Source organism: Cetorhinus maximus, chromosome 14 (assembly GCF_964194155.1).
Source record: "Cetorhinus maximus chromosome 14, sCetMax3.hap1.1, whole genome shotgun sequence".
NCBI lineage: Eukaryota > Metazoa > Chordata > Chondrichthyes > Lamniformes > Cetorhinidae > Cetorhinus > Cetorhinus maximus.
Window position 1 is genome coordinate 98,671,365 of NC_135892.1, and position 19,117 is coordinate 98,690,481.

The following is a 19,117-nucleotide window of genomic DNA, read 5'->3' on the forward strand; positions in this document are numbered from 1 at the left end:
CAGGTCAGAAGTCCCACTCTCAACCACTTTAGCCCGCTTGCAATGGGGCAGGCTTCTTCCGGGTTCTCCCACCACCACCACCCACACCTTGTAAAATGCACCCCTTTATCTCTAGTTAGGTGCATTCATTTCTTTTTAAAAATTCATTTATGGAATGTGGGCATCGCTGGCCAGCATTTATTGCCCATCCCTAATTGTCCTTGCGAAGATGGTGGCACGCTGCCTTCTTGAACTGCTGCAGTCCATGTGATGTAGGTACACTCAGTGCTGTCAGGGAGGGAGTTTGAGAATTTTGACCCAGCAACAGTGAAGGAACAGTGATATATTTCCAAGTCAGGATCGTGAGTGGCTTGGAGGGAAATTTCCAGGTGGTGGTGTTCCCATGTGTCTGCTGCCCTTGTCCTTCTAGATGGTAGCAAATGTGGGTTTGAAAGGTGCTGCCTAAGGAGCCTTGGTGAGTTTCTGCAGTGCATCTTGTAGATGGTACACACTGCTGCCACTGTTCGTCGGTGGTAGAGGGAGTGAATGTTTGTGGGAGGGGTGCCAATAAAGTGAGCTGTTTTGTACTGGATGGTATCAAGCTTCTTGTGTGTTGTTGGAGCTGCACTCATACAGGCAATTGGAGAGCATTCCATCACACTGCTAACTTGTGCCTTGTAGATGGTGGACAGACTTTGAGGAGTCAGGAGGTGAATTACTTGCTGCAGGATTCCTAGCCTCTGACCTGCTCTTGTAGCCACAGTATTTATATGGCTAGTCCAGTTTAGTTTCTGGTCAATGGCAACCCCCACGATGTTGATAGTGGGGGGGTTCAGCAATGGTTAGATTCTCTCTCATTGGAGATGGTCATTGCCTGGCACTTGTGTGGCACGAATGTTACTTGACACCTGTCAGCCCAAGCCTGGATATTGTCCAGGTCTTGCTGCATTTGGACATGGACTGCTTCAGTATCTGAGGAGTTGCAAATGGCGTTGAACATTGTACAATCATCAGCGGACATCACCATTCTGACCTTATGATGGAAGAAAGGTCATTTCTGAAGCAGCTGAAGATGATTGGGCCTCGGACACTACTCTGAGGAACTCCTGCAGTGAAGTCCTAGAACTGAGATGTTTGACCTCCAACAACCACAACCATCTTCCTTTGTGCTAGGTATAACCCCACCAGCAGAGAGTTTTCTTCCTGTTTCCCATTGATTCCTGTTTTGCTAGGGCTCCTTGATGCCACACTTGGTCAAATGCTGCCTTGATGTCAAAGGTAGTCACTCTCACCTCACTTCACATGAACCTTGTTAATGATTAACACTTCACAGACCTCTTTTTTTTAAAAATTAACTACAAATCACTTTTCCTATACAAAAGATATGGGGGAGGTGCCAGAGGATTGGAGAGTGGCAAAAATGACACCCTTATTAAAGAAAGGGTATAAAGACAGTCCTAGCAACAACAGGCCAATTAGTTTAGCATCAGTGTTGGATAAGGTTTCGCAATCCATAATAGGGGCAAAAAAAAATCAACAGGCATTTGGAGAGATTTGGGTTATTTAAGGAGAGCCAGCTCAGATTTGTAAAAGGCAGATTGTGCTTGACTAATCTATTTGAATTTTTTGATGAAGTGACAGAGAAGGTTGATGAAGGGAATGCAGTAGATATTGTCTATATAAATTTTAAGAAAGTGTTTGAACAACATATGACAAAAGGCTGGTTAGTAAAATTGAAGCTTATGGGATAGGACGGTCAGTGTCCATCCAATTGGATGAAAATATTGGCTTAAGGACAGTAAGTAGCAAGTCGTGGTAGTTTATTGTTTTTTGGACTGGAAGGTGGTAGATAGTGGTGTTCCCAAGAGTCAGTGCTAGGACTACTGCTTTCTATTTTGCTATATATAAATGATTTGGATTGTGGAATATGGAGTAAAATTTTAAAATTTGCCAGTGATGCCAAACTTGGAGGAGTAGCAAACAGTGAGGATGATACAAATTGCCTGCAGCAGGACATACATAGGCTAGCAGAATGGCAATGTAAGCGTCAGATGGAATTTAATGCAGAGAAATGTGAGGTGATTCATTTTGGCAGAAGGGATGGGGAGAGGGAGTATAGACTTAATGGGACAATTCTAAAGAGTATGCAGGTGCAGAGTGAACTGGGGCTGCATGTGCATTTATCTTTGAAGGCAGCAGGACATATTGAGAGAGTGGTTAGCAAAACATATGTGATCATAGGCTTCATAAATAGAGGTTTTAAGTACAAAAGCAGGGAAGCTCTGCTGAACCTTTATAAAGCTCTGGTTAGGCCCCAACTAGAATAAACATCCAGTTCAGGTTACCACACTTTAGGAAAAATGTGAAGATCCTTGAGAGAGTGCAAAGGAGATCTACTTACAATAGTTCTAGGGATGAGGGATTTTAGTTACAGGGTTAGGTTGGAAAGGCAGGGGTTATTCTCCTTGGAACAAAGGAGATTGAGGGGAGATTTGATAGAGGTGTACAAGATTATGACAGGCTTAGATAAGGTAGACGAGGAAAATTTTCCCATGAGCTGATGGCACAAGGACTAGAGGACACAAATTTAGGATTTTGGGAAAGAGGTACAGGAGGAATCTGAGGAAGAAATTTTATATGCAATGAGTGGTAATGACCTGAAACTCACTGCCCATGAAGGTGGTGGAAGCAAAAAAAGGAAATTGGATGGGCACTTGAAGGTAATAAACTTGCAGAGCTACAGGGATCGAGTGGGGGAGTGGGACTGACTGGGTTGCTCCATGGGGAGTCAGCATGGACGACTTGGGCTGAATTGCTTCCATCTGTGCCATTTTCTTGGATTTTGGATTACCCGCTGGCGGAACAGACAGCTTGTGTGTATGATTGATTCTCCTCTCCCATCTCATTGTAGCATACACAAAAGTTACCATTAAACATTAAAAGGATGTAACCATCATTCTAATCACTAAAAACCCAGTTGTGACAGTCTAATACTGGAGATTTTGAGAGGTATGCTGATGTGCTGTCAGGTACTTCATTTGGACAGACTCTGATATAGAAGGAAAAAAAACTTACATTTAACTTTGTTTTGTGATAAAACCATTAGTGCTGGCTTTTGTGTGATTTTCATGTCATGAGAAAACAATCAGAAATTTGCCTTTAACCACAGAAGCATTCAATTCAAAGTTATAACATTCAAAGATATGGCTCATGGAATAAAAGGGAAAGTAGCAACATGGATATGAAATTGGCTGAGTGACAGAAAACAGCAAGTAATGGTTAATGGATGTTTTTTGGGCTGGAGGAAGGTTTGTAATTGAGCTCCTCAGGGGTCAATGTTGGGGCCCTTGCTTTTCCCGATATATAGTAATGGCCTAAACCTTGGTGTACCAGGTACAGTTTCAAAATTTGCAGATGATAAAAAATTTGGAAGCATTGTGAACTGTGGGGAGGATAGTGCAGAAAGAACATAGACAAGTTGGCGGAATGGACGGACAGGTGGCAGAGGAAGTTCAATGCGGAGAAACGATTCACTTTGGTAGGAAGAACATGGAGAGACAATACAAAATATAGGGTACAACTTTAAAGGAGCTGCAGGAGCAGAGGGACCTGGGCATATATGTGAATAAGTCATTAAAAGATGGCGGGACAGATTGAGAGAGCAGTTAAAAAAGCATACGGTATCCTAACGCATAGAGTACAAAAGCAAGGTGGTTATGTTGAACTTGTATAAGAAACTAGTTCAGCCTCAGCTTGAGTATTCCGTCCAGTTCTGGCTGCCGCACTTTATGAAAGATGTGAAAGCAATGGAGAGAGTGCAGAAAAGATTCAAGAGAATGGTTCCAGGGATGAGGAACTTCAGTTATGAAGATAAATTGGAGCAATTAGGACTGTTTTCCTTGGAGAAAAGAAGGCTGGAAGATTTGATAGAGGTATTCAAAATCATATGGGATCTGGACATAATGGACAAGGAAAAACCTTTCCCGCTCGTGAAAGGATCGAGAACGAGAGGGTACAGATTTAAAATAATTTGCAAAAGAAGCAAAACTGATATGAGAAAAAACTTTTTCACACAGCAAATGATTAAGTTCTGGAATGCACTGCCTGAGAGTGCAATGGAGGCAGATTCAATTGAGGCTGCAAAAGTGAATCAGGCTATTATTTGAAAAGGAACAATGTGTAGGGCTATGGGAAGAATGCAGGAGAATGACACTAAGTAAATTGCTCATTTGGAGAACTGGTTGAGACATGATGGGCCAAATGGCCTCCTCCTGTGCTGTAAAAATTCTGAGATTCTCTGAATTCACCCCTCAAAAGAATCTCCCTGGAAATGCAATTGTATCTATACCAGAGAACTCATACAATATGGGTGAATTTATGTTTTATAGTCAGGGGTCCTGAGGCCAATTGCATTATTCCTATAACAATGCCTTCTAAAATCAGCTGATTTAGGATAGACTGGGAATTGAACCTAAGCTTATTTATTGATTTCCTTTACCAACTGAAGCACTAAGGTCCTGAGGGTGCACAACTCTCACTGATTCCGTCCTCTGGGATCAGCCCGAGAATGGCCTCTTCATTCCCGCAATACTCTGTTCCAGGAGCGATGCCCAGCTCTCCCAAGAGGAAAATGTCCAATTTTTAGACAATTCCGGTATTCAGGTAGCCGGAATTTAGATAATGTACTTATATTTCCATTTTAAAGTAATGCATTCCATCCTTATTTTATTTATTTTTTATTTGATACCACTATTTATGGTTACATAGCAAATGTTGTGGCAGTTTGGGAGCCAGAGAAGCAGACTTGGTTTGAGGATAGGATTTTCTTTGCAAGACAGGTTGATTCGCTGAGAAAGCTACTGGCGGGGAGTAAAATTACAACATGACGAGCTAACATAGGCAATTTCCATTATAGATCTAAACATAAATTTTTCCAATACAATTTCTAACATTAAAGTTTGACTTAGTACTCACCTTTTTCTTACATTATTAACCAAATTTTCAAAAGTATCTCAGAATCTTTTCTGTCAGTTAAGCGAGGTAAAAATCAGGACCTAAATGTAGTAAAATATATGAAGAAATAGGCCGAGAATATCTACACACTATGCTATTAATAAAGCAAATTATATCACCATATACTGTGCTTAAATGAAACTGATCCAGTGGCTGCTGCTGTTTTGCTGTGTTGTGTTTTAGCAGAAGCCCCATATTTCAATGGGGCCTCTCAGCACAGGCCCCACAAATCCATACATTAATCTGCCCCTAGATGTGAGCTAGGAACACTTGCTAATGAATTAATAAACATTATGTTCAATATACATGAGTTATTTCAACATAAATTTGTTCTGTGGCCTATATTCGCCATATTCCATAAAGTATGGGGAAATTGTAATTGGATGGTCAGTCTTTACCATTAAAATAATTGCTTTAGATTGAGGTAACCTGAAAGCAATTTTCTGTCTGTTAGCTAGTGGGTTGAAGTTTCTTTGAACTCTGAGTCATTCTTCATGTTTTCCATCTTAGATTCCAGCTGTCCCAGGATTCAGTTGGCTGGAACCATGTTTATCTGCAAAAGACATTGTTTATATTGGTCTGAGAGAGGTGGATCCTGGTGAGAAGTGAGTTTCTTAATTGACGATCTGTTGAGAATTTATAATTAGTCTAATTAATATTTAACTTTCAAATGTTAGAAGCAATTGTTATTTATTTAGTAAATCTTTTAGCATCTTATATCTCTGGGAGTATATTTTCCTGTAATATATGGTAGTTTAATTTCTGGTAATTGTGCAGTAAATATTATAAATTTATTACGGAGACTCCTATGACTTTGCCAGCCTAATAACTAGTTGATTTCAACTTCCAGCCTTATTTCAATATAATTGGCAGGTTATCCACCTGTTCTCTTTCAGAAGTGGGCATAGTAACTACAGTGCTTTATGCTTGCAATTTTTGGTGGCCCTCCTGAATCCTACTTAAAGCAGGAATGCAGGTTACATTTCCTGGAGACAGATTGCATTCATAGACTATGCACTATTCTGCTGGGACTAAAGAGACAGGGGGCTCCCTCAGGTTTTCTGATGCCTTCCTGGTGGTCCTTGTGGAGGAGATCAGGGCAACAAGGGAGGTATTTTCTGCATCCCAGGACGAGTATTCAGCAGACCTGTACAAAGGTGACTGACAAGATCAGTACCAGCAACATCACCTCCAGGGCCTGGCGTCAGTGTAGGACGAAATTCAATGACCACAGCAGCAAGGATAAGTACAGCTCTTCTCCCAAGCACCCACAACAGCACTTAGCAACATTCCTTTACTCCCTCCCTCACCACTGTCAACAATCCCTTCCCCTTCAACCCATACTTCAGCATGCAGTCATAAGGGCATGCTGCAAAATCTGTCTTTCTGACATAAAACACATTCACCTCTTTCTATGCTCTCTTCACATCACACTCAACAAGCATTCTCTTCTCACATCCTAGCACTTGTACAATTTCTGCCAGCACTCCTTCCTCACTTCCCATTGCATACATTTGCCTTTACATTAATTCATCTTCCAACTTCTGCACCTCTCAATACATAGAACCTACACATCTCTACTCAGGTTTTCAATAACTCATGGCCTCTTTCTGTGGGACAAGATAGCACATACTACAAGGGAGTGACCCACAGAGGAGTGTCCAATGTCATAACCCTCACCCAAATGGAGCATGAAGCCATTGAGATCAGTGGCCGAGACATGTGATGACTAATGAGCAAGGTGAGACTGGTGACTTATTTGAGCGAGGTACCAGCAAGTCAGCTTGGTCAAACTACCCCAATAACAGCCAAGGTTCAGGAGTTTGCAGCCGCATCCTCACAGACTCAAGAATCCAGAACTCATTGACTACAAGCGTCTCAAAGGATTCCACATGAACAACTGCAGCATTCCACCAGCTTTGTTGAGGTCATCATGGAACACTACATAGAAATAGTAGAATCAGTAAACATTCTTAGAAGAAAGGCACCATGAGCTGACACTTGGGTGAGAATTAACAGAAAGCAATTGGTGTTGGGAATTAAATTCATTACCTACATCACTTTTGGCACTTTAGTCTGCAGTACTTTCATAGCAACGTCTCCTGTAACTTCTGATGGAGTGGCAATTGAGCCGGATTGCCACTCCGCTCGAAAGTTCTTACCTTGAAATCCAGTTGCCCAACCTTCTGACTCAGGCAAGGCGAGATATGGGCAGTCCCCACTGCCTGGCATCGAGTGCTGTAGAGTCGAAGGTAAGTAAGTCACGTCCCCTTTTTACGGCACTAGCTGCCGTAAACCAGATAAGTTTAAAGATCCAGCCAGGTTTAAAGGTTTTTGATAAGGTAAGTCTATAAGGTAAGTGGGTAGGATTTGTGTGCATGGGGAGGCGGTGTTGGGGGGGATGTGTGGTGTGTCAGGCGTTGTGGGGGATGGTCGGGTCAGGCATTGGGGGGCGTTGGGTGTTGGGTCAGGCCATGCGTTAGGGAGTGGGGGGAGGTATTCGGAGATTGGGGAAGTCCTGAGGGTGGGTGGGGGCGGGTGTGGGAGTCCCTTGGAGGCGGAGGAGTGGGAGCCAGTGTGGGTCTGTACAATAGTTACCCAGAAGCTAGAAGTAGTTTTAATTCTTCTAACTTTTTCTGGGCAACTATTGATGTAACACAGTCAGAACCATTCAAAGTGCAATTTTTGGATGGTTTCCAGTGCAGGACAATCATCCATAGGAAGTTTGCATTTCTCAGGCAATTGCCATGCAAACCTTACTTGGGAACTTACCGGAGGAAGTTATGGTCCACCAATATGCCATTGATATCTAAGTTGCCCAAGTAGTTTCAGGGTCTTTTTTAAATGCACACTAAGGCAGTGACGATTAGTGTAACAAGGACTGTAAATGCAAAGTCTATTTCTATAAGTCTTCAGGGCAGGGATATTGAGCAGGTCACTGGAATCATTCAGCAATTAACTCATTTCTCATGTCACCTTCTGCTACTTCCTATTCTCCCCCTGCCCCCCAACTTGTATTATGCATCTGACAAGGACTGTTTCTACTGCTGTGCCTTCTCCAAGTGCAGGCCTCTGTATAGCTAGCATACCACAATGATGCAAGAGAATCTCCTATTCCTCCTCTTCCTCAGATGTTTGGCATTTATTTGGTGGCAAAGGTTGTATGGGGTTTTGCAGTATGTAGCAGACCATGACAAATCTTGACAAGTGCACTATTACTGCAGGGCTCCTTTGGAGTGGTCCACACAGCGAAAACATTGTTTAAATACCCCAATGGTCTAATTGATCACATTTGTGTGGCAGCATGGACTTCATTATATGCGTGCTGTCCAAATGTGAGTGGATTGCACACTGGAGTCATGAGCCTGGTGTTTAGCAGATAGCTATTGTCGCCCAGTGGTTACCCCCTAGTTTGTTGTGGTATATCAAATGCAGATAGTGCCTTGGACTGCCACAGAAGAAAGACATCGTAACTGCCAGGATATTGGACATTGACCTTCATGATGCACTGAGTGTAGTCACACACCAGCTGGACATTGAAGGAGAGTGGAATCCCTTCCTGTTATGGTGCCCCTAAGAATTTATGTGGCACTTACAAAACTGAACATGCAATCCTAGCAAAGCTACAGGCTTGCTATCCCTGCTTCTCCCTAGTAACAGCACAGATGTCATTTTGGAACACAGTTGTGCTGAAAAATGGGCCATGCACAAACAAATTTTGAAGCGTATATATTTTATCGTCAGTCCCATGTTTGAAATTATGCACAGAAACACATCACCAGACATGTGGGAACACCATCACTTGGATGTTTCCCTCCAAGCCACTTACTATCCTGACTTGGAACTATTTTGCTGTTCCTTCACTGTTGCTGGGTCAAAATCCTGGAACTCCCTCCCTAGCAGCACTGTGGATGTTCCTACACCACAGGGACTGCAGCGATTCAAGAAGGCAAATCACCACCACCTTCTCAAGGGCAATTAGGGATGGACAATAAATGCTGGCCTAGCCAGCAATGCCCACATCCCGTAAATTAATTTAAAAAATCATGCTAAGTGCTTCCGAACTAAGTTACTGAAAAACACAATATAAACACAAAATGCTGGAAATCCTCAGCAGGTCTGGCAGCATCTGTGGGGAGAGAACCCGAGTTAATGTTTCAGGTAGTGACCATGATGCCTAGATTTCAGTCCCTGGAAACAGCCTTGCTAACCTACCCTGTCATTAATTGGCGACAACTTTGCTAAAATAACATACCCACTTTGACAGACACATGGAGAAGTACAAAAGAGATTCAATAAGATTGTATCAGGGATGAGAAGCTTTAGATATTAGGAGAGATTAGAGAAAACTAGTTGTCCTAGTTATGAGCAGAAATCATACATTTAAGATTATCATTACAAGAATGAGGGACAAGATTAGGAGAATTTTTTATGCAGAAGCATTTAATATATTGAATACCTAACCAGGAAATATGATGGAAGCAGAATACACAATAGCTTTTAAAAGGAAAGTGGATACATTTTTGCAAAAGGTAAATTTTAAAAGTTATGGGAAATGAGAGAGGGATGGACAAGCTAGAACAGGCATGATCTGCTGAGTGCCTTCCTTCTGTGCTTTTATATTGCTTTAACTAATTCTACTACTTGATTCTTTTCAGGGATATTATAAAGAAGTTAGGAATTAAATTCTTCTCTACAATGGATGTAAATCACATGGGAATAGAGAAAGTCATGGAGATGACCAGCGATTACTTGTATTCAAGGTATGGATTTTACCAACCTTGAGTTCATTTGATGTCTAGAAAATTAATAACAATTTGCATTTATCTAGAGACTTTAATGCAAAAAAAAGTCTTAAGATGCTTCAAAAGGACTTGAATTTCTATGATATTCTTTTGACCATCATTTTTATTGCGTGTCAACCTATTTATAATAAATTCTCACTCTGATGTAATATCTAATTTTCTCAGAGTAAAGAAACCGATTCATCTCAGTTTTGACATTGATGGATTTGATCCCATTCTGGCACCTGCTACAGGAACCCCTGTAGAGGGAGGTCTCACGTATGAACAAGGTATCTTTGTGGCAAGTGAAATCCATAAAACAGGTATGGTAAAGAGGAACACAATAGAAGATGTTTATATTGTCAATGTGATTGGCCACATTGGACAAATTATGCAAATTGATAAGCTCAGGGAGATGATGACATTTAGTCCCATATCAGTTTGTTGGGTACAAGTATACCAGAATTTGAGTAGGTGTGATTCATTCAAGAAGGAAATAGAAAAAAAAATCTAGGGAAGAAAACCACTGTCTTTGGTTTATGCTGCACAGTCCATGGTACTGGCAGTTGCTTTGTGCAGAGGAAGCTGGTTTAAAATTTCTAGGGATATGGTCTCTGTCAGAACCGATGGTCATGGTAAATTCAAGTTACCAAGCTCTCTTTTCCTTCCTTATCACTTGAAGCACAGAATCCGTGAATCCATCTCAGAGAACCAAGACAAGAGAACAATAGTACACAAATATAAACATAAAAGCACACAAGTTATATTTAAGTTTAGGAAAAACTTTCTTCAAGTCTAGAATTATTGGGCTGGGTGCTTTTCTACAATCCCAAATTGTGTACAATCATGGCAGACCATGGGGAAAAAAAAATCAGGCAGTGAGCCTTACTGATAGCTCACTACCTGACCTGAGCTGCAATCATTACCACCACCCACACCCCGCCCAGATTGATGCTGGCCACTCCTTCCTTTTCACTGTGCATAGATGGCAGAAATGATGGGGCTTGGGTCCCTGGTGGATTTTCTTTCCATCCACCTATGTTACCTTCACTCCCAATGGCTACCAAGGGGAAGCTGATAGATAATAGGAAATTGCCGTAATGGTCCTTAGCATTGGAGGCCTTTGTATTGGATTTCTCTCCCTCCCCTCCATCCTGGCACTTAACTGTCCTGGACAAGGCCTTCAGTGGGACAGCATCTCTTTGGGCGCTTCTGCCCCTTAATTGTACTCCCAACTCTGAAGCAGCAATCCGGCTGCAGCATTGCTGCAATTTTATGGCCAGCCAATGGCAGGCTCTCACTTGGCAGTGGGAATTATAACAGGAGCATCATTTATGTCTGACTTGGGGAAATGGGTCATATTCTCGAATATATTGGATGGCCAGGTGGCGATTTCACCCTGTCAGAACACCACCACCATAAGGAATATTCAAGTCATTGACTTATGTCACCAATTGTTGACGCATGTAATAAATGCTAACTGAACTGAATCATTTAAAAATATGTTGGAAAAAATCGTAATTCAGCTAAGAGGGGACAATAAGGAAATAGAAAATGCCCAGATCAGAAACTGAAGTCAGACTTGGATAATGGAACACATTGGATGAATGGCTTTATCTCAGTACAATGGTGTAATGTCCACAATTACTTGCATTGATAGTGTCCTTTCTAGACGTCCCCCTTTGTCTATGTCACTTAGTATGAACATTCCCAGGATGAGCAGAAATTTCCTCCAATTAAATGTTGGGAAGACTGAAGCCACTGTTTTCGATGCCTCCGCTAAACTCGGGTCCCTAGCTATCAAATCCACTCCTCTTCCTGGCAACTGTCTGAGAATAAACAGACTGTCCACAACCTTGGTTAGGTGTGGTAAAATGGAGGGGACAATTATTTGAGACAACCTATGATTTGAAAGCTATTCTTTGGGCTAAAAATGAAGAATATCTAGATTTGAATTAAAATATTTTACCCCAAGATATGCTTCCAACCACTTGTCCATGCCATCACTAAGACTGCCTATTTCCACCTCCATAATATCACCCAACTTCACCACTGCCACAGCTCATCAGCTGCTGAAACCCTCATTCATGCCTTTTTTATCTTTAGACCTGATTATTCCAATACCCTTCTGGCTGGTGTCTCAGTCTACTTTGCGTAAATTGACGTCATCTGCTATCCATGTCTTTTACTTTCACCAAGTCCAGTTCACCAATCTTCAGCTATTGCCCCTTGTGCTTCATTAGCTTCCAGTCAAATAACTTTGATTTTAAGTTCTCATCCTTGCTTTCAAATTCTTCCATGGCCTTGCCCCTTCCTGTCTCTGCAGTCTCCTTCAGCCCCACACCTTCTGAGGTATCTGGACTCATCTAATTTTGGCCTCTTGAGCATCCCCTGGAATTCCCTTCTTAAAACTCACTACCTCTCTTTCTTCTTTTAAAACACTCTTTAAAGCCTATCTCTTTGACCTAGCTTTTAGCCATCTGCCCTAATATTGCCTTACACAACTTGGAGTACGATTTTGGTTTATAATGCTCCTGTGAAGTTGCTGTTGTTAATCAAAGGTGTTCAGGGAAGATTCAGTCTGAATTTGAAGGTATTATTCCAATTTTTCAGTAAACAGTATAGTATGATCTTTGTACTCTCCACTAATTAGCTGCTAATGTGATGCTGCTTGGGCTAACCAATCTCTAATAATAATAGCTTTTGACTGACCATTTTGATTGGTAAGTTTAAGGGGCACATCAGGTGGGGGGTTTATTTGGTGGGCAGTGCCTGGTGCACATGGAGGTATGAGGGGTGAATGAAGGACTGAACTGCTTGATGCGCATGTGGCTTCCAACAGTTGTTATCACTGGCTGGGTGGGGTGCTGGTAGAGAACAAAAATCAGCAGAAAGTAAGGATTAATGGAAGGGAAGGGGTTGCATTGGAGGGATGGAAGATATGGTTTGGGAATGGAATGAGAGACATGGCATGGGAAAGATGGAATGGCATGGGGATGGCATGAGAGGGGTAAGATGAGATGATGGAATTGGTTAAGTGTGGCAAAATTCAGGGGACAATTATTTGATGCAACTTATTATTTGAAAACTATTCTTTGCACTAAAATTGAATTTTCTCTAGATTTAAATTAAAATTCTCTAGATACACTGTTAGGTGAATAAAAAGAATACATCAATGTTGATTCTATGGACAAAGTCTAGATCCTGAAGAGTTTCTACACAGTCTATGTCCAATGGGCATGCCACCACACAAACTTAAAACTCAAGAAGGAATACTTAGTATTTCTATGAAACTTGAATCCTTAACAATTGGTACTTAGGAAGTTGTTTTCTTTGATTTATAAATGCTCAAACAGGAAGATTTCAGAGAAATAGAATGTTTATTCTTGAATATTCCGAGACTTATTTTTACACATGGTCAGCTTTATGTAGCTTCTCTAGATTGAAAAGTTTGGGATTTTGTAAGTCTTTGGTGAAAGAATAACTAGAAATCATGAATTTAAAGAAATACTGTTACAATAAAGATACTAATTTGACCTCAATGTTTTGTGGGTCTCTGCTAGTAGCATAGTAAATGTCAGTATAATAATATATAAGTATATAATTATACAGTATATGTTGTACTCCACAGGCCTGCTGTCAGCAATTGATCTAGTGGAAGTCAACCCATCTTTAGGAAAAACAGAAGAAGAAGTTACATCTACTGTGAATGCTGGTCGAGATGTTATCTTGAAAGCACTTGGCTATTTGGAAAAATGATTCCATTCTTTGCTGGAATTGTAGCCAGCTTTAAACATTTGTCTTTTGTTATATCATAATCATGTAGATCCGTGGATCATTTGTATTTCCAGAGAGCAAAATTGAGAATTTGTAGTACTTCTTAACCTTTATAAAATAGCAATACAATTTGATAAAAGATTTATAATTTTTAAATATTAAAATTAGATTGGCATCAAATCCTGGATGAAGTAATATCTGCTCCCAACAGCTGCAATGTTCTCTGGTTCAAACTCCATCCACCTCTCTTGTTACTCTCTTACGTTGAATCTGTTAAATTCGGTTACATGGTGTCTCCAGAACTGAAACTGGCCATGTTGACCCAACTGGTCCTTGCCGGAATTTGTGCTCCACATAAACTTCCTCCAACTCTTTTTCATCTAATCCAATCACCATATTATTTTACTCCTTTCTCACTCACATGCTTCTCTAATTTCACCTCAGGGGCATCTATACTATTTGCCTCAACTACTCTGCATTCGTTCCACTTTTTGAATAAGAAAGTTTCTCCTGAATTCCCTGTTGCTTTATGAGTGACTATATATTTGTGAGCTCTAGTTTTGGACTTCCCAAATATGGAATCATTTTCTCTGCATCTACCCATCAAACCTTTTCATAATCTTAGACCTTTATCAGGTCACTTGTCTAGAGAAAAGAGTTCCAGCCTGTTCAGCCTGTCCTGATAAGTTTATCTTCTCAGTTCTAATATCATCCTTTGAATCCTCTTTGCACCTTCTCCAGTGCCCCTATATTTTTATAACATAAAGACCAAAAAAGTGCAATATTCCAAGTGTGGTCTAACCAAGGTTCAATGCAAGTGTAATATAAATTCATTGCTTTTCAATTCTATCCCTCCAGAAATGGACCTCTGTGTTAGTGTGCTTTTTTAAATTGACTTGTTATTTTTATTGATTTGAATATCTGTATGCTAGTTCCCATAGCTTCGATTTATTATTCAATCAGTATGTGGTCTCCTTATTCCCTCTACAAAGTGCACCATCTCACATTTATCTAAATTGAAATTAATTCACCAATTCCATGAGTTTATTAATGTGTTGTACTTTGTCACATTTTTCCTCAGTATTAACTATAATGTGCAGTTTACTGTTGTCTGCAAATTTTGTCATTGTATTTCTGATTCCCAAGTCCAAATCATTGATGTAAATTGGGAACAACAGTGGTCCCAGCACCAATCGCTTTGCAAAACCATTTCTCACTTTTTGCTACTGAGTTGCTACCCTTAAATCATACTCTGTTTACTGTTTTGTAGCCAGCTTGATTCCATTCTGATGGTGCTGCATAATCTCAGCGTCTTACTCAACTCTGAATGTGCTTTTTACATGCATGTAGTCTGTCAATAAATTCACATCCTTCTACCTCCAGAACATTGTCTGTCTAACCTCCATCTTTCTCACAACACTTCCAAAACACAAATCAATGCCTGCCCAACATTGAGGATCTCCTCACTGGTCTCCTCTGCCCTTCATAAATTTCAACTAATCCAGAACTTTGCAGTTCATACCTTCTCCGATGTACATCATCCCTGTCTTTGCCAGGCTTCACTGAATCCCTGCTGCAGCAACTTGAATTGAAGATCCTAGACTTTAAATATCTCCATCACCTTTCTCTACCCTATCCCCCACATTTATCCTTGCCCATACGCTCTGCCTATGTGAATCCACTGCTTGACCCCTGCTTTACCTGCTGTAGCAGTAGAAGTTATTATTTCAGATGCCATGCCTTGTCTTCTGGAATTCTCTCCCAACACCATTTTGTCTAGCTACTTTGCTTCCCCACCTTCAGAATCTTCCTAAAAACTGTTCCACTTTTGTCTTTCATTTCCCTTCCCTACATTCCTTTCAGTGTCCATTTGTTTACCTCCTAAAATTCCCTGAGATGTTATTTTATGTGTGGAATGATATAGATATATATGAAAAATTAGGATTTAGGATTTTCAATGTCATAAATCTACATACAGCAAGTCTATGTGCATTATTTACTGTACTTCCTACATGTCATTCTGAATTCCAACAATGAAAGAGACTGCTCTGCTACTAAACAAGCTGTCAGATACAGACTTGTTAAGGAAATTAGTTAAAACAACTTCTAAAGCTTTTATGTTGTTGGGATTCAGTGCAGCAGTTGATTAAAAAATCAGAATTAAGTGTTCTGTCATGGAAATTTTTTATATTGTCATAAATTTTCCTTTTGCCTAATAGGACTTTGGCGCAGGAGTAGGCAATTCGGCCCTTTAAGCCTGCTCTGCCATTCAATAAGATCATGGCTGATCTGGTTGTGGTCTCAACTCCACTTTCCTGTCTGCCCCCCCCATAACTCTAGCCTCCCTTGTCTATCAAAAATCTGTCTAACTCTGCCTTGAATGAATTTAATGATCTAGCCTCCATTGCTCTCTGGGGAAGTGAATTCCACATGCTCACAACTGCCAGAGAAAAAGAATTCTCTTCATCTCAAGTCTTAAAAGAGAAACTGTGTCCCCTAGTTCTAATCTCCCCCATGAGTGGAAGCATCCTCCCAGTATCTATCCTGTCAAGTCCCGTTAGGATCTTATATGTTTCAATATGATCACCTTTCATTCATGGTGGAAATCAGATTTAAAAATATTTTTAAAAGACAGCCTCATTCCTTTGCTTGTTTTATTTACAGCATATCATAAAAGAAGTGAGAATTGACTATAATTATTTGAGGACATGACAATAAATAGTGAACCATCCCAACACCACCAACCCCCCCCCCCTCCCCCCAAAAAAGAACCTCTGGAAACATGCAGCAGGTCAGCTAATATTTGTAGAAAACAAACATCAATGATCCAGATTTTGCTGGAGCGGGGCATTTTGTGACGTGCTCTGCTTTTGCATTTAAAAAAATTTGCCTGTAAAATTGCTGGAAGTGTGAGGATAATGGTGCGGTGAAGGGATTTGGGAGTGTGGTGAACAGTGGAGTAAACAGTGCATCTCTCTAATTTAAGAACATTTAAGGATTTTAATTGCTCCATCATTGATGGTCATGCCTATAGTTGCCTAGGCCCTCAAGCTCTGCAATACCTTTTCTACACCTCTCTACCTCATTTTCCTCCTTTTAGATGCTCTTTAAGACCTCCTTCTTTGACCTAGCTTTTGGTACTCTGACCTTGTATCTCCTTATGTGGCTAGGTCTCATACTTTGCTTGATAATGCTCTTCTGAAGCACCAACGGATGTTTATTATGTTAAAGACGCTAAATAAATACAAATTGTTGTTGTTGATTGAGAAATGAACAAAAAAGACTGAGAAAGAGGGTGAATTAAAGTTGGTGAATTCAACACCAAATGAGAGAGAAATAAAAATTGGATTAAGGGAAAAAGAAATAAGTAACAAAAAGATGTAATTTATTTGATATTTTTAAAATTTCCTAAAATAATTCATGACCTGAAGGAATGGAGCTCCACACTTATAATTAGTCATTTGGTGATACTGAACTTGAATATTGCTGAAAAAAGAGACATGCTGTTGAAGTTTCTCGTCTTGCATTCATCAGGACAGATGCAAGAACGCCAAATTTAAAAGGAAGCAACAATTTACACTGCATGAGAAATTAATGCGGATTGGTTGGAAAGTAGACTCTGATTGGTCTAAACTTTGTCATGCAGAATGCATGAGGAAACTATTGTTCCCCCATACTTTTTTTTAATTCAAAAAAGGCACAATGCCTGGACATGTTCTTTTTGCCTTATAGAAGACAGGTCCCTGAATATGAATATATGTGTAGCTTCAAGCAAGCGTAAGTGAGCCATATTGCGAGCCTAAATGATAATATTAAATTGATTGTTAGCATAATTCTTAGCACACTCGAATATTAATTGTTGCTCCCTTTGAAATCTGGCACTCTTGCATCTGTCTTGATGAGTGCAAGGCAAAAAGCTTCTACAGCATGTCTCTTTTCACACAATACACTATATTCATTTTCTTTCTGGCAAAGAGAATTTCATTGGCAATCATTAATAATTGTGTTGTTAAAAGAGTACTTACTTACACTTAATTACATGACCTAACTCTCTGCGGCGAGTTTAATCAGCAAATAATATGCAAATGCAGTAACTTCATGAAAATTACATGGAGGTTAAACACGAGATGCCGTTTTGTGAAACTAACGGTGGAGCTTTGCAAATTGCCTAATAACTTGCGGCGATTCATACTTCACATGGTATCTCTTCTTTGCTACAAGTTGCCAGCTGATTTGTGCTCTACTAACACGTGTGTCGTTCAGACACTCCTAATTTTCAGCAAAATCTAGCTCAATGATTTAGATTCAGACCCATGTTTCAAAAGAGGGTCCACACCCAAAACTGTTATTAGTCTGTCCTCTCCACAAATGCTGACGGGCCTGCTGTGTGCTTCTAGCATTTTTGCTTTTGTTTCAGATTTCCGGATCTGCAGTATTTTGCCTTTAACTAACAACTAAAAACTGCCTACAGCTCTCTATTTTGAGAATCTGATCGATTGCATATCTCAGTTCAAGTTTTCGCTATTGTTATCAGCTACTTTGCTTTCTCAAGATTCTCTTCCACCACTTACTTATATTTCCTGCTAATCCAGCACTGGATTACATAATCATCCCGATCATACTCAGAACTTTACAATTTTTAAAAAATTCATTCATGGGATCTGGGCGTTGTTGACTGGGCGTTTATTGTCCATGCCTAATTTCCCTTGGGAAGGTGGTGGTGAGCTACCTTCTTGAACCATTGCAGTTCATGTGGCATAGGTACACCCACAGAGCTGTTAGGGTGTGATGTCCAGGATTTTGACTCAGCTACAGTGAAGGAGCAGCGAAATATTTCCAAATCAGGATGGTGTGGCCAGGAGGGGATCTTCCAGGTGGTGGTGTTCCAATGCATCTGCTAACCTTGTCCTTCTCGATGCTAGTGGTCGTGGGCTTAGAAGGTGCTATCTAAGAAGCCTTGGTGAATTCCTGCAGTGCATCTTGTAGATGGCACAGACTGCTGCCACTGTGTGTTGGTGGTGGAGGCAGTGAATGTTTGTGGATTAGGTGCTAATCAAGCTGCTGCTTTGTCCTGGATGGTGTCAAGCTTCTTGAGTGTTGTTGGAGCTGCACTCATCCAGACAAGTGGAGAGTATTCCATCATGCTCCTGACTTGTGCCTTGTGAAGGGTGAACAGGCTTTGGTGAGTGAGAAGGTGAGTTACTCACTGCAGGCTTCCTAGCCTCTGACCTGCTCTTGTAACCACAGTATTTATATGGCTAGTCTAGTTCAGTTTCTGGTCAATGGTAACCCCCAGGATATTGATAGTGGGGGTTTCGGTGATGGTAGTACCATTTAATATCAAGTGGTGATGGTGAGATTCTCTCTTGATAGAGATGGTCATGTCTAGCACTTGTGTGGTGTGAATATTACTTGCCACCTGTCAGCCCAAGCCTGGATATTGTCCAGGGCTTGCTAAATTTGGACTCAGATTGCTTCATTATCTGAGGAGTCATGAATGGTAAACATTGTGCAATCATCAGCAAACACCCCCACTTCTGACCTTTTGATGGAAGAAAGGTCAT

General features: G+C 40.6%; 1 protein-coding gene across 1 annotated transcript in view; it reads left to right on the plus strand.

Annotated features, from left to right (window-relative positions):
* LOC144689869 (arginase-1-like) overlaps nt 1-13,692 on the plus strand; it is a 39,858-nt gene extending 26,166 nt beyond the window's left edge. The window contains exons 5-8 of the mRNA XM_078557325.1: nt 5,503-5,597; nt 9,651-9,755; nt 9,963-10,099; nt 13,408-13,692. Of these exons, the coding sequence (XP_078413451.1) occupies nt 5,503-5,597; nt 9,651-9,755; nt 9,963-10,099; nt 13,408-13,535 (465 nt within the window). The 3' untranslated portion in view covers nt 13,536-13,692. The remainder of the gene's footprint in view (nt 1-5,502; nt 5,598-9,650; nt 9,756-9,962; nt 10,100-13,407) is intronic.
* Nucleotides 13,693-19,117: the final 5,425 nt, after the last annotated feature.